The 13,636-nt window shown below is 38.2% G+C and overlaps 3 protein-coding genes across 3 annotated transcripts; 1 reads left to right on the forward strand and 2 right to left on the reverse strand.

Moving 5' to 3' along the window:
- Positions 1 to 1,267: 1,267 nt before the first annotated feature.
- On the reverse strand, positions 1,268 to 3,864 carry pigf (phosphatidylinositol glycan anchor biosynthesis, class F). Its single transcript, XM_008437075.2, has 5 exons — positions 3,471 to 3,864; positions 3,070 to 3,161; positions 2,802 to 2,918; positions 2,603 to 2,711; positions 1,268 to 1,550 (listed from the first exon to the last, which is right to left on the reverse strand). The coding sequence occupies exons 1-5, from the start codon at positions 3,696 to 3,698 to the stop codon at positions 1,437 to 1,439; spliced, it is 660 nt and encodes a 219-aa protein (XP_008435297.1). The 5' UTR covers positions 3,699 to 3,864; the 3' UTR covers positions 1,268 to 1,436.
- A 460-nt stretch (positions 3,865 to 4,324) lies between these two features.
- cript (cysteine-rich PDZ-binding protein) lies at positions 4,325 to 7,257 on the forward strand. Its single transcript, XM_008437076.2, has 5 exons — positions 4,325 to 4,470; positions 4,640 to 4,705; positions 5,129 to 5,183; positions 5,281 to 5,384; positions 6,909 to 7,257. The coding sequence occupies exons 1-5, from the start codon at positions 4,455 to 4,457 to the stop codon at positions 6,971 to 6,973; spliced, it is 306 nt and encodes a 101-aa protein (XP_008435298.1). The 5' UTR covers positions 4,325 to 4,454; the 3' UTR covers positions 6,974 to 7,257.
- Positions 7,258 to 8,926: 1,669 nt separating this feature from the next.
- gch2 (GTP cyclohydrolase 2) lies at positions 8,927 to 13,636 on the reverse strand. Its single transcript, XM_008437077.3, has 6 exons — positions 13,115 to 13,636; positions 11,537 to 11,646; positions 11,395 to 11,450; positions 10,868 to 10,899; positions 9,797 to 9,881; positions 8,927 to 9,603 (listed from the first exon to the last, which is right to left on the reverse strand). The coding sequence occupies exons 1-6, from the start codon at positions 13,410 to 13,412 to the stop codon at positions 9,474 to 9,476; spliced, it is 711 nt and encodes a 236-aa protein (XP_008435299.1). The 5' UTR covers positions 13,413 to 13,636; the 3' UTR covers positions 8,927 to 9,473.

The raw sequence follows: 13,636 nt of genomic DNA on the forward strand, positions 1-13,636 counted from the left end.
GATAAACCAGATATTGAGCCACCCGAGATTAAAAAGATTATTTCTTAACTAAATACATTTCTTCAAATTTAAGGTCAGGTTTGTTAAATTTTTCCAAATTTACTAGAGGTGCCAATAATAAATACGGCCAGCACTGTGAATGAGCATCCAAGCGGTGATCCAACAGCACCACCTGCAGTCGGACCCAGTTTTTGTGGCGACCTTAAACACTGTTGTTTCCAGACTATTACGAAGTTATCAGGCACATCCTCATTTATCCTGTTTAAATAGTATTTTAGGTCAGGCAAAACAAAAAATAGCTAATTTCAGTGAAGTTATACCAAGGTGAAAATGTGAAAAGGTAAAATCACCACTGCTGTTGTTATAATTGAAATACTAATTTTCCAGTATGCATGGATACAGCACTCTGGGAACAGTTTTTTTAGTTATTCTTTTTTATGGCTTTCCCTTCTTGTGGAAGGTGTTACAACTCCATGTAACACTACACTAATGCGGTAATTCATGCAAAAGGAGCTCCAGCCACACACTGAGGACATATTCTGACACTTTAAATTAGGGCTGCGTTTCTCTATTAATACATTTTAAATGGTGCTATGCATGTAATCACGTACAAGCCATCATCAAACATCAAAATTAACTGATTAAAACACTGAATGTAGTGGATCTATGAGTTAAGAGTTTTTGAACTTTACTACTGACGTGTATTTTTTTATTATTTCTGAAGGTTTCACCAACGCAAACGTAAGACTTTTAAAGACCTGTTTAAGATCATTATGGAGGAAATTTAATTTCTCCACGAAAACAAAATTAGTTAATCCAACATGCGATACATTTGTACTTACCCATACTAGACGCAATAAAACGAGTTAGCTAGCTAGTAACGGTAAGCTAGCAGCTAGTTAGCTTAGCTTCAAACAACTCAAACCTTTTCCTGACAGAAAAGTACCGCGAGGAAAGAAATTACATAGAATATGCAAGATTAAAAACCAGTAATATATTTGAGGCCAGCTTAATTTCTTTTTTTTATTAGACATTCTAAGGCCTTTAATTTTAGATTTGTAAGACTAAGGCTTTTTAAGAATTCAGTCACCCTGATTATATACTGCTATTTTTCAAGATAGGGCTGTAGATATCAGTAAATATATAATCCAAAATAATGAATGCCATAAAACAACATGAGTGATTGTACATGATTAGGTAATAAAATATAAGAACTTTAACTCTAAGAAACAAAATTGTCAATTCAAAAATAAGTCAGTGCACAGCATTAGTCGAGTAATTCTTTATTCATTTCATGTCAAAAATCCTCAGGCTCACCTTGCATATGTACAAAATAATGTGTTGTTACAAAATCATTAACAGGCTGCCAATAAATAACCAGTAGAAAGTGAACAAACGCCAGACACATTCGCATCAACCCAGGCAGATATCCACAATCACTTGCATTTGTATGTGAGCTGTTTGCGATGGTAGTGGATCCACGCAGGAGCAACAACAAGTCCAGTCAGGTAGCCGATCATAGCGCCCAGACTGCAGGAAACAGGCCAAACCTGGAAAAAAGGGAAGGCAGGAAACTGTTGACAATCATATAAAGCGTTAAAAGCACCCTGATGTTGCTCAGAGATGCATGCCGAAACAAGAGTACATCTCGTTATTTTAACCATGAAGTTACTTTTTCCCTTTTGTGCTTATAACAGGTACAATTTAGTTGATTCCTTTGTATAAAAAAGACATATTAAAAGGAAACCATGATAGTAGACATGGTAAAAACAAGGGCGAAAGTATAAAAATGTGGTGTTTTTAAAACAACATATTAGAAATGTGAACACTGACCAGTGAGAACCTTCTACATGTTATTTCATTAACTAAACTCTACTCAAGTTATATAATTATACCACATATTTTTCTGCTACTGATAATTATTATTTTCTGTATCCATAACAATATTATTTACAGAGTTGTACTAAAGTATCCACACCCCTTAAACATTGTCACATTTTATTATTGTTTTTCTGTGTTTTATTATATTTTTCTGTCTTCTGCTGTATGATATTCTGTTGTATGCTGTTTTAATGCCTTCTGAACAGAGAATTTGTTCTAAATAAACTTACCTGTTTAAAGATTAAATAACAGGAAATGCATTTAAATCACAAATATTTTATAAAATGGACCAACACAAAGTAGTACAAGCGGAAGAAAAATAGCTCAAGCTCAATCATACTGGATAAAAAATGTTTGTCAACATCAGCTTTTTAATTCTGGAAAGTCAAAATTGGATTTAAGTGCATACTTTGACTAAGCCATCCCAATTCAAATCACACATTTAAAACGTTAAGTCAACTCCTTTTTAAGAGAATAGGATTTCTCCTGATAATTCTCCCAAAAAGGTCTGTCCTTGTTCACTCTTTTTCTAAATATTTTTCTGCATCACATGGATCTAAAGTATTTTATCTTGGTTATAAAAAGTATGAGCACCTTGGAGACTCGGATGGATCAATTTGTACTGAAGGTAAACATTAATAAAATATGAAAAGTTACCAGGGAGAATGTAAATTCTACACAGTTTGTATGGAGTTAGTTTTTTTCTGTGTAAGCTCCTGACCTGCCACGGTCTGTCCCAGTCCAGCGGTATTGGGAATGCTCCCAGCCAGGCTCCAATCAGGGTGAAGGCCACTGTAATCTGCAAACAAGTGTCCCAAACAGACATAGCTCTGAAGAGGGACACAGAGCAGATGAAAAATAGCGTTATTGGTTTAATAAGGAGAGTCCAGGATGAGGAAAAAACGGGTTTGAGAGCCCACCCATGTCGACTGAACACTCGTATCCAGGCCTGGACGTTGGGGCCGAGAACACAGAGGCACCTCAGTGTGGTCAGTGAGGTCAGCAGCACAGCAAGTGAAAATGTCTCCAAAGCAGATCTGGAAAAACGAAGCCAATCAGATGCACAGTGTGGCAGTTAATGCACAAGGTGTAACAATGTAATTCAACAAAAAACATTTGGAAATAACTGCATCAATTTCTTCATGGTACATTGGTTTGTGTTCCCCATTTCCAACAGCAGTTACTCACTCAATCAGTGGCGCTCCGTAGAGGATGACGACCGTGTGGAAGAACAGGCAAGACAGGAAGAAGTAAAGACATGAACGAAACAACCTGGACAGCTGAGGAAAGAAAGGAAAAAAGATCAGATAAAAAATACCTTGAAAAAAAAAAGCAGCTTTTTGTCACATGGCATGCATTGCAAAAGTCTGCATACCTCTTGAACTTTATTATTACTTTAAGAGCTGCTCACAAATTCATGCCAATGTTTTCAGATTTTCTCAACAAATATGTGGCCCTTTGTATAACATTAACACATTGATGTTTGCATTGTAAATTAAACAAAAGTGCTTAAAAAAAACTAAATTTGCAAGTCATTTTTAATATACACATTTAAATTGAACATTTGACCCACACATACTCTGGGTTACCTTGTATCCCAGTGTGTGCTTCTTAGTGGGTGGTGAGATGCCGAGCAGCCAGAAGACGGAGACACTGACCGCGGCCACGGCAGCTGACACCGAGTAGAGCCACAGCAGGTGAGTTCCGTACACCGAAAAGCCTGGGACAAGAACAGCAGGGAGAACGGTGGCCATGAACACTGAGGCGGCGATGATGGCGTGAGTGGACGCCATGGCTCTGATTTCGTGGTCCCACATGATGGCGGCTTCAGCTGACTACGGACGAACGGTGACACAATTAAAATAAATCAAATTGAAAAGCTTATAAAATTAGCGAAACATCGGATGAGGACAGTGGGGCAAAGCCATGAATGGATGTCCACCACGCTTCCGTAAACAAGGAGAGACGTTGATTTCCGCTTGATTTTCAAAGTAAAAGTATACTATGACTCCTCAAAAATTCGAACTCAAGGAATGACGTTACACCAGACTAGAACACAGATATAAACACAGTCAGATTATTTCTAAATAGCCTGATTACTGGGCAAATCAATTAGCAAATCTCTGGTACATATTTAATTTTAAAAAACTGTTAAACGCAGCTTCATGTTGGTTTCCCCGTCTCTAAAACTAAATACCACTCACAATATGGCGGCAATATTGACGTACGATTCCAAATGTCAAATTGGAATCGTTTAAAAACAGTTTAAAAAAACTGTTAAACGCAGCTTCATGTTGATTTCCCGTCTCTAAAACTAAATACCACTCACAATATGGCGGCAATATTGACGTACGATTCCAAATGTCAAATTTGTTCCTCTGTTCATACGTAACGTGCTTGATCTAACCAATCAACAGCATTCTAGTTGGATCTTTGGCTGACGTCACCATAGTAAACCAATGAAATTTGTTATTTGAGAGGTCACACTTGACCGGAAGTTTACGCTAGCAAAGGAAGCTACAGCTATACGTTGTTTTTCTTCTCCTAGCACCCTAAATAAACACATCGGAAACATGGTTTGTGAAAAATGTACGTATGACATTTCTCTCTTTAATCTTGTTATATAAGTTTGAAGCTAATGGAAGTTGTTTGTGTCAACGAAGCCTCTCCGAACGCTGATGAAGGTTACGTGAAGTTAACGTTCGGTTTTACACATTTTTCTTCTCCTTGCAGTAAATATAAACTTCGGTTGTTTCAGGTGAGAAGAAGCTTGGCAAAGTTATCACTCCGGACACTTGGAAGGATGGAGCTCGGAATACAACAGGTGATGGATTCAAAAGAAAAACATGTTTGATACGGGAGCACGCAGTCTATGCTTAATTTATAGGATGTGTTTCATCAAAATAGAGTAAGTTTACATGTTATTTTCCCTTTAGACTCACTCATTAAACAAGTGTCAGTGGTAAAAGCTTTATATATTAACTACCATAAGTAGGTAGATTCTGATTAATAAGCATGGTGGTGACAGCATCATGCTGATGGACTGCCTTTCGTACTGTGAAGTTGGTTGGAGTTGAGAGGAAGATAGACGAAGCAGTACAGTTGTGAGTTTTGTGTTTAAAATTATTAGCTTTTGATAGTCATCTGCTCTGTTTACTCTTGACTTATCCAGGTTGGCTATCATTTATATTGTCTCACTCAATGTAGTAGTGATTAATGGGTTTCTCTCGCTTACATTTTTACTTAGAAAGTGGAGGCCGCAAGTTGAATGAAAACAAAATGCTGACATCTAAAAAAGCAAGGTTGGCATTCTCATGAAAGAAATATTAAAATGAACAGCTCCTAAGCTTCCAAGCATTACTGCATTTGTAATTATAACTGCTTAATTGTTTTTCTCAGGTTTGACCCTTACAGCAAGACGGGCTTTGCTATCTGCAGGATCTGCAAGAGCTCGGTTCATCAAGCTGGGTCTCACTACTGCCAGGGCTGCGCTTACAAGAAAGGTAAGGTATCATTTCTAATTCATTAAGCCCTAATTCAAATGAGTGTCATGTTTTAGCTGGCTAAAGAGTAATAGCCACAGTGTAACTCTGAAGTTTGGCATTTTGTATTGTTTGAATGAGATAGTTGCCCAAAGATTATTTTCTCTTTTTGTAAGTTTTCTGTTTGGTTTAAAGGAAGGAAAAGCTCAGTTTTGTGTCAATTTGGGAAGAAATTTACACACACAACAGCTTTATTTTGCTCTGATTAAAGACTTTATTTAATTACTTTTTCTCAAAGAGTAGTGCAGAGAGCAGTTTACATCTTACCCAAAATAGCTAACTCTTTTTCTTCTTATTTCTTACATTAAAAATAGAAAGTGAGGCTTAAATTCTGAGATTACACTACAGCCAGGTAGTTCAGGTAATGTTTCTGACATGTCTGACTCAGGAGTGGCTACAACACCATGATTGCGACAACTGTAGGTCATGTTGTTAAAGGGTCGAATCCTATATTGTATGTAAACAAAGTATGCTCAGACTGAGTCCAGGCCTGCTCTGATTGGTTTGTTTGAATGAGGTGTGTTTGCTCTGCCGTCTCTGTAGAGTATTTGCACTGAATGAGGAAATGCAAACAGTTGTTTCTCAAAATAAAGCTGCTGTTTCTCCATATAACAAACAATGTATACAAATAAAGAGTAGGTCTAAGTATATCATTAACAAGCCACGTTTCCAGAGGGTTTATGAAAACATGGCAATGACTTTGGTCCCTAATTTGTGATGCAACATGTTTTTCCAAGAAAATTTTTTCACAGCTTTTTCTTCTCAGTGCAGAAAAAGCTACATTTATTTTCCTCCAACTTAAATTGGAAGCTTTTTTCTTCAACAAGTATGTCCACTCTACCTGCTTTGCAGTAAAGACACCAAGCAGCGAAAATGACCTACAGTTTAGCAGAAGCACTCTAAAGTTATATCAGTTATATCACATTAAACATTTACAAAACTATTCATGGCTCTATAACTCAATAAAGTTCAAAAAGTGCAGCAAGCTACAAAAATATTCTTTGTCTTCCCATTTTGTCAACCACATGCTTTGGTTTGTTTTTGCAGGGCTAACACAGAGTAGCGCACCATTGCTAAGTGGAAGAAAAGGGATAGATGGCAAATAAAATGAAAAATCTAAGAGGTGTCTTCTGCATTTATATTCAGTCCCCTAAGTTGATACCTTGTAGAGTCACATTTTGCTCCAGTTACAACTGCAAGTAAAAAATTTTTGCAACAGTTGTCAGATTAAATGTGAACAACCATGGTTGGTATGTTTGCAGATGTGCTTTACTTTTTTCATCTTCAGACTATTACTTGAAACAATAATTTCCCTTCTAGTTCAGTTTTACGCAACACTTTCTGTTGATCTATCATATAAAATCCTAATAAACATGCTCGAGTTTGGGGCTGTGATGTGATAATATGTTTAAACATTCCAAAGCTATGAATATAAGTGTACCTCCTGATTCTTTTTTCCCTTGTTTTGTCCATTTGTCTCTTCAGGAATCTGTGCCATGTGCGGAAAGAAGGTTCTGGACACCAAGAACTACAGGCAGACATCTGTGTGATGTAGCCGTGGTCAGAGAGCATGTTTGTGAGTGTTAAACATAGACTGTGAAAGAGACGACCAGAGGCGTCTTCTTTATTTTAGATTATTGTATCACACCACTAGATCTGTTCCATTCTCAAGCAAATGACGTCGTCTCCAAAATAGATCATCTGTCTGTAAAGTGACCGCTTCCAGAGGTGTTTTTGTCATTAGTCCCAAAACTAAGTGTATCTGCTTCTTTGAAAATGTATGCATGTAATATTTGCTGTGTTGAATTTGAGTGAAATAAAGCTGCCAGTTTGATATTTGTCAAAACGATTTATACGCCTACAGCCATAACCAGTTGCAATTTTAGCCTCTTACGCACAGCATGGACTTATTTCCTCTTTGTGTTGCAATAATTGGTTTATTCTGATATAATCATATTTGGAAACTGTATGCTTTACTGTCAGCACTGACCCTCCCCAACCCCTGTGTGGAGGTTGTAGTTCACAGGCCTCCCTCTTTGATATTTAAAGGGCTTGTTCTGCCTCAGGCCTGTGGATACGTGAGCACAGTCGTGTTTTATTGAAAAGACTAAAGCAGGATCAAATCTCCTGTTCAGACAGGGTCTACAATGTACTGCGCTGGAGGCTGTGATTAATTTGCAGTAAAAACCCAATTAATCGCTAACTAAAACTTAATGGTGGGTAAAGTTCATCCACAAATATCATTTGATTTCAAGTACATCTTCCTTGTTTCCACTGATATGTTGTTGTATCTTTTACTATAAGTTAGCTTTACATTTTCTACCAAGAGATCCGAGAGTAAACACCCAAAAGTAGATTTGGTTGATGTGAAGTTTTGAATTGTATAACTGCACCGCTCATGGTGGCAGCATGTTGATTTTCATTAGATGTTTTTGTAGACTAGTTCTTTTTTTCGGGATTGAGTGATCGAATGTTTGGACAATTATTGCCTTTGGTTCTAGATGCTGTACTGCTGGTAGATTTTTGTTGTACTTGCTTTTTAACTTTCCAACAAACTGAGATTTAAAGAGGAATGGCAAAAGCAAACGAGGTGGATTAGCAGAGCTTTTCAGCAACTGATGGTGTCTTCTAGGACATGTTGTAGAATATCACCTCTACTGCCTGGAAATTGAGCTGCTAGCATGTTTTGACAGTCAGAAGGCTGCTATTCACAACACACTTTAGCCAGAGGCCTGTTCAGATTTACTGTGTGACTGACTGCTACTGGTGACTCTTCAAGGATGATAAAATTATGTAAGTTACATTTAAATTCCTTTTGGGATAAATCATTTTTGAAGGGATCTGAAACCACAGGTAACTGCTTTTGCATGAAATGCTTTACTTATTTGATGAACATGAAGAATCCAGTAGATTTAATTAATGGAAATATGAACCACTTTCAAGTGAAATGCTCCAAAGAACGTCTGTACAGAGAATTATGGAGAAACATTGTGAAGACTTGCTGAAGGTGGAGTGTCAAAGAGAGAAGGAGTTTTTTAAAGAGGCAGAGGTCAATTTCAAGACATCAAATTGCAAAATCAAGTTTCTTTTAACTCATGTTTGATATATGCATTATTTTTATAACAACTGAAGGTGACAGTGACTTGGTTGTGCTATAAAATGGCACTATGTGCCTGGAAAACACATAGTACTGCCCCTTTAAAGATGCAAGAAAAAAAAAAAACTAACACTCCAGATATTTTTATAATGAGGGAATAACATTACAATATATTATAGAGCTCAATATTTCTATTTTACATAATAAACCTCAAATCCAGGTTAAAAATGTTTAATTCGAAAGCTTCTAATTCACTGTGTAACTGACATTATTTATTGTTCTTGTATCTTTTATATTTCTGATATTGAACACTTTGGTAAGCCAGGTGTTATCTTTAAAAAGCCAATTTATAAATAAAGTATGGTGTGATATTTATATATTATAGGACAAAAAACAGTCAACGATGTTCTTAATGTTTAGAAAGCTTTATTTATTAAGACTTCAGAAGACAATATTATCTTTGATCACAGATTTACATTGATTGGGTGGACTCTTTCATCTTTAGATATTTGATTCATATCACAAATGTCAATAAAATTCAAAGGTTTTAAAAATTTATATAAATGACAAATAAGTTTGGATTACGTAAATAACACTTTGGAAAAGCAAAAATGAAATTCCCATCGGAAAGAAAAACAAAAGACAAATACTGTTACGTATCTTAAGTTGCCATGTTACAGTATTGCACTTAGATTACATATTTCATAACAACAATATTGCTGTGCAAGACAGTATAATGAGTAATAAAGGCACCAAGAATATGCTTGTTGGGTTCACAGTGATTCAACAGAAATCTCTCAGGCTTCAGTATTTTGCGGTTAACTCAACAGGCTGGAGGTCATGCAGCAACTTCATGTCTCTTTCCCATCTGGTGTCACAAGCAGAACCCACGGTGAATCCATGACTTTCCATCCGCTGCAGTGGCTCGGGAATGAAAAGCGGCTTGAGGTCCGTTAGGCGCGCATCGCTAGAGCCAGGAACTCCTCCCGGGTCTTGGGGTCCTCAAGGTAAACTCCCAGCATGGTGCTCGTCACCGTGCGGCTGTTCATCTTCTGGACACCGCGCATCACCATGCACATGTGACTGGCAACACAAACACACACAGACAAGAGGGAGTGAACGGTTGGACTCACAGCTGCAGAATAAAAGAACCCCTCAAGCCTGAGTGTGGTGCAGTTAAAGGGGAACGCCGCAGAATTTTCCGCTTCTACAAGCAGAAAGAATTTATTACCCCTGATAAAATATGATTTGTTTTATTCTTAGTGTGCGAACTTACGCTGCTTCTACAACTACAGCCACACCTTTCGGCTGCAGCGCATCACATATTCCCATGGCGATCTGCTTCGTCAGACGCTCTTGAACTAAAAAAGAAACAAAATGAGTCAGAACATACATTTTTTGATAAGTGTTTTATGATTGTGCTATTACAGATTAAACAAAAAAATATTCTTCCCTCACCGGCTTTAAGAAAAAAATTCTAAATCAAGATGAAACCTCCAGTGTGCTTTACAGTCGGAAACATCTATTAATCCATTTTCAAAATCTGCGTAGGGTGTTTTCAAACTTGAAAGTCCAATTGGGGACCAAAGTTGCAACATTTGTTAGATCTTCAGTCCGGGTTGCTTTCACACTGCATTGTGTCGAGAAACATGTTCCCCTCCTCGCCTGTGGAGGCGCTGCACCAAGAACTACTAAACAAAACCACACAAAGACCTCAGAAGAAAACACTGAGCGCAACTTCCTTCCTCATAAATTTTAAACCAAAATGGTTATATTTTAGCGGTTGTAGAATTTCTCTTTTGTCTTTGGTAAAAGACTGCGAGCCATTTCTCATTGTAGTGCTAGTTGTGTTTGTTTTGGTTGTATTTACCCAGAATGCCCTTTGCTATAGTCCACTTCCTGCTTTAGATGTGATCTCCAGCCTACTTGCATCCATATATGCCTCCGAACCGCAATAACAGAGTTTACTTCAACCGAACTGAGACCGAGGATTTTAGGCGCACCGGAGTTCGATCGCACATTCACACCTCCCCAATTAAACCGGACTTTCTTGTCAAACAGCTTAGATGTGGGTTAAAGTGGACTAAGCAGGACTGGTGTGAATGCATATTTACTTCTTTACTCATTATAGGATGGGGTTTATCTCAAGGCGGTGTACACTCTGAACACAGGCTCATGCGTAATTTAAGGAGGCTAGTTGCATAAAATACATCTAAGGAGCACACAGGGAAAACATACAAACTTCCTGCAAGATTTAAACAGAGGGCCCTTTTTGTTGTGGGAAAATGTTGCAAACATTGTTTGAAGTGAACTTAATGTTTTTGCAGTTTCACAGTATTTTACCTACCCTGAAGACGGCGGCTGAAGATCTCCACAATCCTACAGAAAGAGAAACGCACAAAAAACAGAAGGCTGCTTACAGATCAGGTGTAATAACGATTAATCTTTCAGATAAACACAAACTCGCATCGATCCTTTGACCGGTGGGGCCTCCGAACTGTACAGCTTCTTTATCTGTGAATCATTCACCATACAGAGTTCTCAGAGTGACTCGAGGGCAAGCTCTGATGCAGTTATAACGGGTTTGTGGGTTCAGATCCTCTCTGATTTTCTAGGGGGAAGGAGGAAACAAAAAAGGCTGTGATAATAACTACCATTCCCACCGGTCTGAAAGGATTTTCTCATAGCTCTAAGCGGATAGCATCTAGACTTGTGCCTGTCATTCTGCTAGAGGAAGAGACTATCTGATGGCCAGGGGGCTCAGACTCTAAGCCTCCAGGTCAAAGCACTGAGATAACAGAAGAATGCAGTCACCCAGCACTAACAGCAGGCGCATACAGTGGCAGCAGGCGGTTATGATGGGAGCTGTGTTACCTTGCCAGCTTGCTGAGTCCCACCACTTTTTTGTTTGGGATGTAGCCAATGTGAACCTGGAGAGAGAGAGCAAAGGAGCAGAGGTCACCAGAGGACCTACCAGATCGCCGAAAGGTGTTTGAAACACAAATGAAGGCGTCACCTTTCCAAAAAATGGTACCAAATGATGTTCGCACAGGGAAAACACATCTATGTCCTTCACAATCACCATCTCATCGTGGTCCTCGTCAAATATGGCGTTGTTCAGGATGTCTGCAGGGTAATAAAAAAGGGGAGTATTCTTAAGAAATGCAGAAATCTTGCATTAGTAACCAGTGTAGGGCTAATATGGCTCTCTCTCTCTCAACATTGGTCATCACGACAGCTGTTTTCTATGGCTGGCAGTAAAATCAAGGTCAGTTTTGTTGATTTTCAATGTATGCAATACTTGATTAACTCTACTTAAAAATGTGAACTATTTAAATAAAAGATATTCTGCACAGAATCGTAACCCCCCCCCCGCCCCCCCACAAATCTTCAGCTGGTGAATCTTTAATTATAATTGTGGAAATACAAAAAAAGTGGATGTTTTTTTTTTTTTCAGATTAAGGCCTCCTTAGACTGAGAAAAGCAGTACATAAACTGTTGATGATGACTTATGTTAAATGGATCGATTACCGGTCTTCCTTACTTTTTAATTTGTCTTAAACATATGTGTGTGTATTTTTTTTAAACGTCCTGCAAAAAGGGTGAATTTTTTGCTGGAACTCCTCTTCTTTGATCCACATGAATCCATTATTGTGTATTGTATTCCATCCAACTTGTGTGTGGGGGCACAGTGTAGATGTTGCTTAGTCTGAATTGGTAAGGTACTAAATTTACTAGTCAATTCGATATCCACTGGTTGCTGGGCCAGAAATGGGTGTTTAAATTGCACCATTTATCACTTAATTGGAGATAATTGGTTTCAGGTATATCCACTTGATATGCCTGAAACCCGTATTTGCAATTAGCTTTTTATAAAAATTGCGTTGGGACCCATGGTTCCACCTGTTTCCAGTACAAAAGTTTAAAAAACTTATCAAATAAATATATATTAAGCCAAACATAACTGACAATAACATCATTCTCTAAATAAATCATTATTTGTTTCAATGTAAGAAAAAAAAAAAGATAAATTGAAATCTAAACTTTTATAAAATAATTTCAGTCATGATTTAATTTTTTTGCCCTACAAGTGCAAAAACCACCTGTTCAACCAGATAGATCCTCACTGGTTAAACTAAATATTCATTCAACGATCAAAACTTTGATTACAACATATCATTGGGGTCAAGTTCACATGGCAGGTTCACTTTTTAGCTCAATTAGACGTCATAAAGAAACAGAAGAAGGAGATAAATAAATTGGTTTGGATGTTTTCAATCATATAATTTAGATTTGAATTGTAGATAGATAAATTGTAGCTAGCTAGCTAGCTAGCAAGATACATAGATAGATAGATAGATAGATAGATAGAAAGTCGAACATAAAAATAAATTTGATAAATGTTATTCAGTTACTTGTGACCAATTAACACTTTTTTAAAGTTAGAACTTTTTATTTTTTCAGTGTAGATAATTTTGACACGTTCGGCTTCCCATACACTCACCGTCTCCAATCTTTTTTGCTACTGTTCCCTTTATAGCAACGACACAAACCCAACACTTATCCTAGCTGAGGTCCCAGGTGTCAAACTCACCATCAATGGTCTCATGGTAGCCCTTGGTGAGGAACTGGATGGCCTTGGCGGCGCGCAGCGGCGTGCGCAACAGACCATCCCGGTCCGTGTCCTCTCCCAGGTGCCTCAGGATGCTGGTGTAGGCGGCCTCCAGCACGGGTAAGCGGGACTCGTCCTCGGTCTCCTTGCGGGACACCTCATGCTTGCGGTGGACCACGGCGGACTTCTTGGTGTCGATGATGAGGTCGTTGAAGCCATTGTTGCAGTGGAACTCCTCCACCGCGGTTTCTCCGACTTTCCCGTTGCAGTGAGAATTCATGTTGATTTTGATTAAAATAATTTAAAAAAAATTATTTTTTGGGGAAAACAAGAAGAAAAAGCAGAATAAATGGCAGCAGAAGAAGAGTAGAAGCTGAGGTGACCCGGCTGGGCTGCTTGACTGGGAGCGCTCTGCTTTTATAAAGCCTGCCAGGAGCGCACACGGCTGACCATTCGCCAGGTCTGCGGCTCCTACGTCAAAACCAGCAGCAGGGTCATCACAGT

This window comes from Poecilia reticulata, chromosome 19, assembly GCF_904066995.2.
Source record: "Poecilia reticulata chromosome 19, P_reticulata-male-v2, whole genome shotgun sequence".
NCBI classification, from domain to species: domain Eukaryota; kingdom Metazoa; phylum Chordata; class Actinopteri; order Cyprinodontiformes; family Poeciliidae; genus Poecilia; species Poecilia reticulata.

What these genes read in the sequence shown, in the direction of transcription:
- pigf (XM_008437075.2), bottom strand. Translation starts at nt 3,698, where the DNA reads ATGTGGGACCACGAAATCAGAGCCATGGCGTCCACTCACGCCATCATC. An exon ending in CGAGTGTTCAGTCGACATGG is followed by an intron (nt 2,712 to 2,801) that starts GTGGGCTCTCAA and finishes GTCCCTCTTCAG; the next exon opens with AGCTATGTCTGTTTGGGACA. An exon ending in ACTGGGACAGACCGTGGCAG is followed by an intron (nt 1,551 to 2,602) that starts GTCAGGAGCTTA and finishes CCTTTTTTCCAG; the next exon opens with GTTTGGCCTGTTTCCTGCAG.
- cript (XM_008437076.2), top strand. An exon ending in TGGAGCTCGGAATACAACAG is followed by an intron (nt 4,706 to 5,128) that starts GTGATGGATTCA and finishes ATTTTTACTTAG; the next exon opens with AAAGTGGAGGCCGCAAGTTG. An exon ending in GGGCTGCGCTTACAAGAAAG is followed by an intron (nt 5,385 to 6,908) that starts GTAAGGTATCAT and finishes TTGTCTCTTCAG; the next exon opens with GAATCTGTGCCATGTGCGGA.
- gch2 (XM_008437077.3), bottom strand. Translation starts at nt 13,412, where the DNA reads ATGAATTCTCACTGCAACGGGAAAGTCGGAGAAACCGCGGTGGAGGAG. An exon ending in CTACCATGAGACCATTGATG is followed by an intron (nt 11,647 to 13,114) that starts GTGAGTTTGACA and finishes ATTACCCTGCAG; the next exon opens with ACATCCTGAACAACGCCATA. An exon ending in GCTGTAGTTGTAGAAGCAGC is followed by an intron (nt 9,604 to 9,796) that starts GTAAGTTCGCAC and finishes TTGTGTTGCCAG; the next exon opens with TCACATGTGCATGGTGATGC.